At 43.5% G+C, this 12,658-nt stretch overlaps 1 protein-coding gene across 2 annotated transcripts in view; it reads right to left on the reverse strand.

The window, feature by feature from the left end:
* Nucleotides 1-12,658, reverse strand: part of LOC115136716 (cell adhesion molecule 1-like) — a 206,329-nt gene that overhangs the window by 52,467 nt on the left and 141,204 nt on the right. Inside the window, exon 2 of one of the 2 annotated variants that reach the window (XM_029672425.2) lies at nucleotides 3,260-3,280. The exons of the other annotated variant lie outside the window; for it this stretch is intronic. Coding sequence (XP_029528285.1) covers nucleotides 3,260-3,280 — 21 coding nt within the window. The remainder of the gene's footprint in view (nucleotides 1-3,259; nucleotides 3,281-12,658) is intronic. 2 annotated transcript variants of the gene reach the window in all.

The raw sequence follows: 12,658 nt of genomic DNA on the forward strand, positions 1-12,658 counted from the left end.
GATTTCAGTTTTGTTAAAGTAATATAGCTGGCAGTCAAAACAGCAACATGAAGGAGCCTCAAAGCTAGGTTATTCTGGAACATGACTGCTAGTGAAAATATCCATAAGGTTTCAGCAGCCCTTAGCAGGGTTGGGTCCTGTCCAATATCCCTGGCTCATCTCCAATTCAAAACACACATAAATAATGGCGCTGTGATTAGCAATCCCATCAAAGGGAAAACAGGCCACTTTACGGAACATGGAGGGGTTTTTGCAATTCTAGTAAACATTTTCAATTGCCTCAGCATCCTGGTCATGATTGGGTACAAATGAGGAGAGGCAGTCATTAATTCCTGGTGGCGGGAGAGAGAGAGAGGTGGGCTGAGACAAGGCAGGGCGCAGATGACTGGTTGATAAATTCACACTCCTTCCAGCAGCTGTCTTGGAGTGCGACGCTCCAGTATTGCCACACATGGCCGCCCTCCTGTTCCTCTATCAGAACACACTGAATGACACAGTCAAAGATAATTAATTACAGGGCCTTCAAAGGTCTGTGAACTCAACGCTGGGATGTTACATCAGCGGTCTGACATGGGCCTCATCAACAAGCAGCTCATAATGCAAGACACCGAGAAGAAACCCTGACGCTAACTTTCAGAAGTTGGGAGAAATGAAGTTCCTCTCTTCATTCCTTCCCAGATGTTAAGAAAAGGCACCTTTTGATTCAAATTCCTTTTTTCTTTGAACTTCTCTCTCTTTGAATTTTTTCATCAAAAGACATGAAAGGGGCAGTGGAAAGCAGGACAGCGGAAAGCAGGACAGCGCCAGGCCCCTGATTCCTCTCCACTGAGTCACCGATGTCTGGAGCGAACCAGCTATCCAGCCTTTTCAGCCAGAGATAGCTAGGTGCGGCCGGCCAGATAGCTAGGTTAAGTTCATAGACCTTTGAAGGCCCTACAATTAGCCATCTGGCTGGGCGGAGCTACCTATCTCGCTGGCCAGCCGGACCAAGCTATCTGGCCGGCTGGCCGGACCTATCTGACCGGCCAGAACTACCTAGATATCTGGCCGGCTGAACGCTATCTGGCCAGTCTGCCGAACAGAATTATCTGGCCAAACCTACACAATATATACAAAAGTATGTGGACACCCCTTCAAATGAGTGGATTTGGCTATTTCAGCCACCCCCGTTGCTAACAGGTTTATAAAATCGAGCACACAGCCATGCAATCTCCATAGACAAACATTGACAGTATAATGAACTTACTGAAAAGCTCATTGACTTTCAACGTGGCACCGTCATAGGAGGCCACCTTTCCAACAAGACAGTTCGTTACATTTCTGCCTCGCTAGAGCTACCCCGGTCAACTGTAAGTGCTGTTATTGTGAAGTGGAAACCTCTAGGAGCAACAATGACTCAGCCGCGAAGTGACAGGCCACACAACCGCACAGAATGGGACAACCGAGTGCTGAAGCGCGTAGCGCGTAAAATTCTTCTGCCCTCAGTTGCAACACTACTGAGTTCCAAACTGTCTTTGGCAGCAACGTCAGCACAAGAACTGTTCATCGGGAGATTCATGAAATGGGTTTCTATGACCGACCAGCTGCACACAAGCCTAAGATCACCATGTGCAATGCCAAACATCGGCTGGAGTGGTGTAAAGCTCGCCGCCATTGGACTCTGGAGCAGTGGAAATGCATTCTCTGGAGTGATGAATCCCACTTCACCATCTAGCAGTCCGACAGACTAATCTGGGTTTCGGGGATGCTAGGAGAACGCTATCTGCCACAATGCATAGTGCCAACTGTAAAGTTTGGTGGAGGAGGAATAATGGTCTGGGGCTGTTTTTCAAGGTTCGGGCTAGGCCCCTTAGTTCCAGTGAAGGGAAATCTTAATGCTACAGAATACAATGGCATTCCAGATGATTCTGTGCTTCCAACTTTGTGGCAACAGTTTGGGGGAAGACTCTTTCCTGTCCATAAAGAAATGGTGTGTCGAGATCGGTGTGGAAGAACTTGACTGACCTCAACCCCATCGAACACCTTTGGGATGAATTGTAACGCTGACTGTGAGCCAGGTCTAATCTCCCAGCCTCAGTGCCCGACCTCACTAATGCTCTTGTGGCTAAATGCAAGCAAAACCCCGCAGCAATGTTTCAACATCTAGTGGTATGCCTTCCCAGAAGAGTGGAGGCTTTTTAGTAGCTACGGTGGGACCAATTCCATAAATTCCCATGATTTAGGAATGAGATGTACAACGAGCAAGTGTCCACATACTTTTGGTATGTAGTGTATCTGGCCGGCCGGACCTAGCTATCAAGCCGACCGGCTGACCGGATCTATCTTACCGCATTAAGAATGACTAAAAATGGCTCTCTTTCTCACGCTCCTATTCTCTGCCCCTTGAGATACATACATCTCCAGCTCAGTAATTAAGCCCTGCTCTCTAAGAAGGGAAGCTCTTTCAAGGACATCTGTGAGTAAAAAGCCATAATATCATTGGACATTATTAGACCTTCACTGTTTCAAGGCTTCTCTGCATCGTAGCAGGATTTCTAATGTTTTAGGCCTTCTAATGTAATCTCTTTTATCTCTGAAAACAATCTCTCACTCAAGTTTCATCATGTTTCTGATGTGATGTCAGATGTCTGATGCTGCTTTGACAAGGCTTTGTCTGAATAGAGATGTACAGAGAAAAGCATCTCTCCTGTACTCTATTATCTTATGCAGATTGTGCCATGTTCACTGCAGATCAATGTTGGGGACTGCTCAATCTCATGTTCCACTGTACTGGCAGGTTAGAGGCTCTTTGTGCTTGATGTGTCTTCCTACGTGTGATAGAGAGACAAGGGGAGCTTCTAGCCTAGTAGTAGTAGTGTTAGACATGGGCTTTCACAATACAGAATGTTCACCTTCGGTTTAGTGTAGGCTACCAGAGTCACTTTGTACATACTAGTCATGTGTCAACCAAAAGAAAACTACATGTAGACGACAATATGATGCACATATAGTAAACATAATGACAGTAGCCAATAACAACAGGGAATGTATAATGTACTCTGCCACCATCTGACATAGTCTTATTTGAAACAGTTTCTATTCACACGACTGTAGCTGTGCTATACAAATACAATCAAATTGGCAGTAGATTGACTTATGATTGTAGACATTGCACAGCACATGAACACATAACTCGATGCTTTACACAAATCAATAAAGAGCAGGGTGAGCAAATGCATCAGACATTGTCAGACGAACATTAGAGGAAAATCAAAAGTACCTGACAAGGTCTCAGCGGCTCCTGTTGCAGCAGTAGAGAAAGAAAGAAGGAAGACAGAACAATTGTAAGCAGAGGCCCATATTCATGATAAGACAGACACATTGTAAGCAGAAGCCCATATTCATGATAAGACAGACACATTGTAAGCAGAGGCCCATATTCATGATAAGACAGAGACACATTGTAAGCAGAGGCCCATATTCATGATAAGATAGACACATTGTAAGCAGAGGCCCATATTCATGATAAGACAGACACATTGTAAGCAGAGGCCCATATTCATGATAAGACGGACACATTGTAAGCAGAGGCCCATATTCATGATAAGACTGACACATTGTAAGCAGAGGCCCATATTCATGATAAGACGGACACATTGTAAGCAGAGGCCCATATTCATGATAAGACGGACACATTGTAAGCAGAGGCCCATATTCATGATAAGACAGACACATTGTAAGCAGAGGCCCATATTCATGATAAGACAGACACATTGTAAGCAGAGGCTCATATTCATGATAAGACAGACACATTGTAAGCAGAGGCCTATATTCATTTATAATTCACACAGAAGGTAACTCTGTCAAAACTCATCTCATTTTGGATGAGTCATAATCCATTGGTTTTTAGTGCTTCCTCACTTATATTTTAGAGGCTGGCATAAATCCAAAAGTGTGTCGACCGAAAATTCCAATACCGAAGATTCCTATATACTTCCCTGAAAGTGATTGAGTATTTGAGAGTGTATAGCTTTACAACCCCGTATCTTTTATAACCACTGTAAAGTTTCAGTCAATTTGGGGGCTATTAATATGGAGCAGCTCTGGGGTAGATAGTTATCTATCTGTGGACTTTGTTTTTCCCAGCCTCTCTCTGTTTGAGATTCCTGCCAGCCCAGGGCTGGAGCAGCCTCTGCCGAGTGAAGGTCCCCTGAGAGCCCTGGGGCACACCAGAATTTGCCCGCTTGGAACAGTGGCCAGTCGCCCGAGACTGGCATCTCACACCAGCTGGTCATGGGAGACTGGCATTTTCCCTACGGCACCACCCTGGGCATCCTGGACTCACAGCAACGCTCTAAGTGGTAAGCCTATTACGCAGGCTAACATCTAATTGGACCACCTCGTGAAGAGCAAGCAGGCACACACTAGTCTTCTTGCCTGAGTTATCATCTTTGACCTAACCTGAATGGAAGGCATGTCCTTGTTATGCTTTCTCAGCCTTGTATGAATCCTCACAGGAGACAAATCACAAACCAGCACATAATAATATAGGTACTATAGGTATCTCAGATTATAAATCATATAGAAAGTCTGTATTTCTGTTATAGTATGAGGAGTGAGGATGTAATATATATCAGTTTTCTCAGCCTAGTTCAGAACTGTATTAATAGGGAAAAGTGTACAGCCACAGATAGGACTATTATAAATAGCCGCTGGTCTTGTCTCTTGTCCCCAGCGCGCCCCTGCTACCCCCCTACCCTCCCCTGTACTCCCCTGTACCTGGAGCACATTAGGCAGGAGTTATGAGGTGCCAGCCAGGCTGTGATTAGATGTCATGGCTGTCGCTCTGCTTAGACAGCACTGATAGACAGATTTCAGGGGAAATGCGTGTGATGCTATTCCCTGCAAGTGGCAGCCTCCACCGCAATCTGTCAATCATAGAGGATGAGGCCAGACAGGCCCACCGTCCTCCAAATAAAGCCTGTCCTTGTCTGGGTCTGCTCTCCTACTCTCCTAACCCATATTCCTTAGACTTCTGTATTTTATTGTACTTCGACAGAATCTGCAAATGTCTGATATACCAGTGTATGAATAAGAATGACAGTCAACAAGTGTTCTTTGTAGTGTATTACCTGACAGATAGTAGAATCTACAAACTATCTGATCATTAGATAATATGTTCATGCTTTTAGACAATACTAGCAGTGTACAGCGGACTGTCATCTGGGTGAATCCACAGAACTGCAGTACACTCTGTGAGCCAGACTGATATCTCTGCAGACGGTCTCTCTCTGTGAGTGTGGAGGAGAGCAACCTCTCTATCCAGGCTGCTGGGTAATAGCAGTTGGGAAAAGGTAACATACCCTCTCTGTGCTGGCATGGTGTCATTAAATGTATGGGCCTCCTTTGAGGAAACATTTTTCCTTCTTATTTCCAGCCATGATCAGCAGCTTATCGCATGTTATCAGTGTGTGTGTTCACACTGCATGTGTGGTGACAGCAGGAGGAGGATGCTGGGGTGCTGTGCGGCCCAGGCAGTCTCCTCTCCTCTAGTGTGTGTGTGTGTGTGTGTGTGTGTGTGTGTGTGTGTGTGTGTGTGTGTGTGTGCGTGAGTGTGTGTCCCACTGTGCTTTCATTTAATTAAAAGGTTGGGTGGAGGGATGCAGACCTTTTTCTTAAAATAAATTTGATGGAAAGCCTGTACCTGCTGAGTAGACCCAAGGAACACAGATTGGCTGCTGTGGTCATCATTTTCCAAACAGCAAGCCATTAGATGGTTTAAGACCTTTTCTCAGAAGTCTGAACACTGTCCAGATACCTTCTGTGACCTCTAGGATTGGTGTCCTAGCCAGTGTCTAACCACAACAAATGCTCACACACTCCTGTGTTTACTTCTAGGGGTGGACGTTCTACAAATAAACAGCTAGAAACAATTGAAATACTGTACATTAAACCTGGGATTTGAAAGCCATTACTGTAGTAATCACTCACACTCCTGCTGAGTTCATTTAATCTTTGTCTCAGACTCAAGTCAAATACCATAATATACACTGAGTGTACAAAACATTACGGACACCTGCTCTTTCCATGACATAGACTGACGAGGTAAATCCAGGTGAAATCTATGATCCCTTATTGATGTTATTTATTAAATCCACTGCAATCAGTGTAGATGAAGGGGAGGAGACAGGCTAAAAATATTTTTTAAGCCTTGAGACAATTGAGACATGGATTGTGTATGTGTGCCATTCAGAGGGTGAATGGGCAAGACAAATATTTAGGTGCTTTTGAACAGGTTATGGTAGCAGGTACCAGGCGCACCGGTTTGTGTCAAGAACTACAACGCTGCAGTTTCCAGTGTGTATCAAGAATGGTCCACCAACTTGATACAACTGCGGGAAGCATTGGAGTCAACATGAGCCAGCATCCCTCTGGAACACTTTCGACACCTTATAGAGTCCATGCCCTGATGAATTGAGGCTGCTCTGAGGGCAAAAGGGGGGTGTGCAACTCAATATGAGGAAGATGTTCTTAATGTTTTGTACACTCAGTGTAGTCCACTGTGCAAACACTGGACAAAATGTGACACCCCAGCTATCTGTATAGTTGCCTGCAGCAGAGCGCTTTAGAGGGAGGTGTCAAGAGCAGCTACAGCTCAACAGAGAGAGCTGCTCTGTACTCCCACCGTTTTGTCAGATATGGCTTAATGCAGGTATCTGGTTGCCTGTGGAATATCTGTGAAAACACTTACCTATAGCACCACAGGGAATGCTCAGGCTAATTTGTCTCCATGGCAGACAGTAACATGTTAATCAAGTGGGCTTACCAGGAACACATCTACAGGCTGTTCCGTCATACTGCAGTCAAAGGGGATTATGTATGTATCCCCACATAAACAGTTTCCCGATGGCCAGAGGAGGTTTAACTGCACCTTATTCATGGTACATACAAAAAGACACTGGAGCTCAGCCGTGACAACCTCTCACTGGATATGCCTGATTTCATGCTCTGAATATTAATATGGGCCTTTAGCAAACCCCTGAGCACAAGCACATAAGCACACACACACACACGTATGCATGCACACACACACTCACACACATGTTTGCACGCACGTACACACGCACACACACACACACACACACACACACACACACACACACACACACACACACACACACACACACACACACACACACACACACACACACACACACACACACACACACACACACACACACATGCACGTGCCAGCAGATGTGCGCACACACACACACAGTTGAAGCCTGGCACGTTAGAGATAACTAACTAACAATTCACAGATAACTAACTAACAATTCAGAGGGATTGAACAGTATTCTCCCATGGTGAGTTCACAGTGTGAGTTTCTGGTATTCAAGGGCTAGTTGGTAAGGAAGCTAAAGTATGTGAGGATCTGAATATTGTATCATGTTTGTCTGAAAGCAATACGTGTTAATAAGCTCTTCAATAATAAGCTCTTCAATCAGAACTTCAAGTCTTCTCTGTAACACAAAAGTAGTCTTCATTCTGAGAGCAGAAATAACAGAAAATATAGAAGCTGAAAGAGAACTCTGCCATTGCCTGTCTCAGGTTGTGGTTGTGTTAGAGATACACGCCTCCGACTAGATGCCTAGCAGCCCCGCCAACTGCCATTTCTCACTCTAAATCATGTCACACATACAAAGCTTTCTCTGCATGTTGTACAGGCCTGTACTGTATATCTGTACAGAATATGGGGCTCCTTTATTAATAAAAAATGAACGTAGAAACCAACAAAGCAACAAACTATCGCTATGTCACCATGACACTTCAAAGTCACTCTGGTGTTTGACATAGCAAAATATAAATTACCACAGAACACCATTTTCCCCCCAAGAAAACAATCCAACAAGGAGAAGGAACCAAAGCCATTATCCAACTACAGTGACACCTCAGCCTCCCACAGTCATCCAAAATAGATTTAAAATGGTTCAAAGGTCTTGAAAAAACAACCAATATCAGTATAAGCATGATTCTGCATTGTGTTATGCACGAATGGTTGGCGCGAATGGTTGGGTAAGCACTGATTTCAAGGCTGCCGTTACAGTACGCAATGTATGCATCTACACACCACATGGCTTTATAGAGAAACAGATCATAGTGAATGCTTAACCCCCCGGCTGTGAGACACACCACATCTTATTCACCATGTCTGTTCAGCTAAAGCCCTGTCTTCCATCTGGCTCCAGAGGGAGCGATCACACAGAGCCCTGCTTCTTTTCAACCCGGTCTCAGGTGGAGGCGAGGCAGCAGGAGCGTTAGTGTTAATGCCGCTGGAGAGCAGACAAAGCTCTGACTCAACGCTCACCTCTGATTGCATTGTACTCACATGCAGCTTTTTTTTTTTAAATCAAAGCTTGGAAAGAGTCTTATACGTGTGTAATAACTGCCTCTTTTCTATTTTATTTTATTTTTATCTTCGGGGAGGACACATATCTTTTTTTGTGTTTTTACAGCTTTTCTGCTACATATACATACATTTGACATACATGGTAGTTTTACATACAGCAATAACATACAGTAACAATAATACATTACCGAACATAAACTCTTTAATCCCACCCCTCAGCCACTCTCAGCCCATCCCACCTATCACCATACAACACCCTTGTTTGGTTTCCATGTGCCATATCTTTTTCAATATAGCTGTGATGTTTTACATACATTTTGAAATGTTATTTTATTTTCGTTATGGGGACATTTTTCCCCTTTATCTAATGTGGTGCCATGCAAGGGGCATACAAGCACTGTGCTGATGCCTGACGGGACAGATTGGGATGTGTGTGTATGTGTGTGTGTGTGTGTGCTTGCGTGCATGTGTCTCTGTGTGTATGCATGTGTTTGTATGTACATGTATGCGTGCATATGCTTGTGTGGGTACATGCATGTGTTTGTGATTGTGTTTCGGGGGGTAATTAGGACATCAGTAGAAGCCTCTGACAGGCCTGTCATCTCCACAGCCTGTCCAGCAAGGAGACAGGGGTCAGAGGGGGTAAGAGGGGCTGGAGATGGGTCGGGAGGCAGCTGCTACACCACCACTCACTGTCTGGAATCTCTCACAGAATATTAAACCACTGGGACCTCAGGCAAGACACTCCCTCGCCTCAATTATGGAAAACACAAAGCCATCACACAGGGTATTACTATTTGATAACTCAACAAATGTGCATTGTGATGGAGTATGGCTATGAGCTGTGAGATTTGAGTTTTGAGACAACGTGACAAAATGTGCTATCTAACTGTTATCTAAAAATACCCTCGTTATGACATAATGACAAATCCAGTTAGCTGTTGTGAGCTTAACCACTGAGCATGCTATGAAATTGAGGATCTGTATTACAAAGAGACAGATACAGTACATTAAATACAATCTCCATCGGTGGGCATTTCTGGTGACCTTGGTTATGGCATATCATTAATTCTATGTATGGATGATTATTTATCCCCACAATAACATGTCTGCTGCTCCCCCCCTCTCTCCCTCTCCCTCTCTCTCTGTGTTGCACCTGTGCCCATTCTGTCTGTGCCTGGCCCCGGTGCTCATACTCTCATAATCACATCCATCAGCCCACAGCTCTAACTGCATCCAGGACCGCTAAATACATCCATTTGTTTTCAGGTGTCATTTATTTTGTGTGCCTCAATCAGACACCTGTCACACACACCTGCTGTCAATGTGTGTGGAGCTAAAGAAAATAAAAAAGAGGAGAGAAGGCCTTTTGTTTCTTCTGCGAGTTTATAATGAGCACACTGTTTCCAATCTTCTTCCTCCATTTTTCAATTTCCTATGCCTTTTTCACAGTCAAATCACAGCTATCAATCAGGTGTGTGTGTGTGTGTGTGTGTGTGTGTGTGTGTGTGTGTGTGTGTGTGTGTGTGTGTGTGTGCGTGCGTGTGTGTTTGTGCATCAGGTAAACTGAGGCCGTGTACCTTGATGGAACCATCTCCAACCCCAGCTCCATTAGTCAGAGATTGGAGGGAAATATGTGTGTGTGTGGTGGTGTGAAAATGAATACGATTATAAATGGCTGCCAATGCAAGGCTGTCTCCCTGCCAGGCTCCAAATGATTCACAATGTACACCGTTGAATTTGCCCTCTCTATTTGAGTAAATGGATCTATTCTGCACACTGTCCTTTTACAGTGGTACCGACAGGAAAAGCCACATATTTGTTTAGCCATTTATTAGAAACGATTACAATACATGCAATACGATACTCTTGGCGCCAGGCTCTGCTCCTTTGGGATAGCTCACTGCCAGAGCATGCATAATGATAAGATAACTATAGTAATAGACAGTGAGCAAGGTATGTTATACCAATCCCCCTGACCGAAGCAAAATCACAGTCCAAACTGTGGAGGCTGGGGTGGGTGGTGGGGAAGCAGAAAACAGACATACATGGCATGTAATGCATGCTACAGCAATAACATGTCACCAAGAACACCCGCGCATAGCGTGCATGTGGCAGCCATCGGGGTAACGAAGGTGCAACACCTGGTTGACTAAATACACTGCAATATTAAGGTAGAGTGAATCTAATTGGTGCAATATCAGCTGATGCAATACTCAGGTTTCCTGTCTGGTGTTGCTGTAACTACTGATAACACATTATAACACAGTATAACATATTATACAATGTATGTATACAGATATAGGATCTTAATTTGAGACAGTTTGCTACATCAGGAAAATAATCCTGCAGCAACAGGAAATGTGAAGTATTATGTGGATTATAATTAATGGACATTTTTGTAGGGGTACATTTTTCTTGAGGTAAAAAATCAAGACAGTGGAAATTACAAACTTCAGAAACCTTTTTAAATCTCAAATACACTACACCTTTTACATGTCTTTCATTGCAGGAAAGTTCTCCTGCAAAAGGGTGATTTAATTAAGATCCTACACCTGAATAGCTAGGCATACAGATAAAAACGTATGTCTTGTGTCGTAAACCCAATGACCAATGCAAATACACTACAGTGAATAAAATAACTGGTTCACGTAATGGTACATATCAAGTCAAACACCTACACGTTCATACCATAGGCACATTGCAATCGAACACAAAAGCGATAGCATGTGGCAGCAGACGCATAGTGTCAGCAGTGAAAAGAGGAAGACAATTGTGACTGACATCACTCCAACGTAGAATAAAAAAATCTTAACATCATGTGGCATGTACAGTATATGTATGGGAAAGACTGCTAGTAGGGACTAACTCTAGGATTATGCAGATACTGCAATGTGCACCAGTGTTTTACAGAGTGTATTGATTGAAACAAAGATCTATTTGAAGTGACTGAGCCAAATGGCAACTATAGTAAATTCACAATGGCAGGCTAATATAGGACTTCACAGCCTGACATTTCCTCCCCTCCACACAGAGTGGTCTCTAAATGTATGCCAATGGCCATATGATTTACTCTGAACCCACATGAATATTTCATATTAGCGCTTAGCTGGCTCGTGGCATCAAGAAAATGTATTATTTTTAGTGAGCTTTGTAGAGACACCCTGGAAATTCCTCCTTTGATGAATGGTCGAATAGTTGATGTTGTATTAAAAGGGCAAAACAAATGACTATCAATCATCTTATGTTGACAGCAGCTATACGCTTAACCCCTCCCATTTATGAAATTCCCTTTCTGGGGTTTTCTGCTGAATCAGCTGCCAAAGCAAATCAAATCAAAGCCTGCGCTCTGCAGAACAGGTCAGCTTCGATTTCACTATTAGACAAACCTACTCTGAAAGTGAAAGCTAAATATTGGTTAGTATAAAATATGGGTTACCAAAGAGGGTGATGTCAGTTGACATCTGGGCCGGCAGGGTAGCCTAGTGGTTAGAGTGTTGGACCCCCGAGCTGACAAGCTACAAATATGTCGTTCTGACCCTGAACAGGCAGTTAACCCACTGTTCCTAGGCTGTCATTGAAAATAAGAATTTGTTCTTAACTGACTTGCCTAGTTAAATAAAGGTAAATAAAATAAAAAGTGAATATTGGCATTAATGCATTAACTTTCAATAGACGCAATAGTATGTTCTAACCTGGAGTTGAACCCTCTAGTTCAGTTAGGAAATGTATCTTTAGTAACACCAACTGCTGTAAGAGCAATGGTTTGAGATAAAGAGAAAATATAATCCAACTATGAACATGGTGTGATTTAAAATAAATGAAACAGAATGAATAATTATATTACTTTTTTAGGATTTCTGCCTGAGCTAAAAAGTAGATCGCAGCGATGCCATCTGAGTGTGCATAAACGTAGCGTTGCCAATGAATGATTCAATCTGCTCATCATGCTCCCACTACTACCTGCATTGAGTTGGTTTCATTTGATTGGCTGGGTAATTACCTGAACGCTGGTTAATTGCTTGTTAATTTGCCCCTGATGGCGAGCACATCCAGCTCACGACAAGTCTGCCAATCAGTGGTTTACACATGGTGCACATGGGGACTTGCTCAGAGAGTATGCATACACACGGACACATGCATGTACTACGCACATACTACAGCCCCGCAGTTAAAATCTTCTCCATATTTAATGTTCCTAGGCTGTCATTGTAAATAAGAATTTGCTCTTAACTGACTTGCCTAGTTAAATAAAGGTTAATTTTATTT

The sequence above is a fragment of the Oncorhynchus nerka genome, linkage group LG11, assembly GCF_034236695.1.
Source record: "Oncorhynchus nerka isolate Pitt River linkage group LG11, Oner_Uvic_2.0, whole genome shotgun sequence".
Classification (NCBI taxonomy): Eukaryota; Metazoa; Chordata; class Actinopteri; order Salmoniformes; family Salmonidae; genus Oncorhynchus; species Oncorhynchus nerka.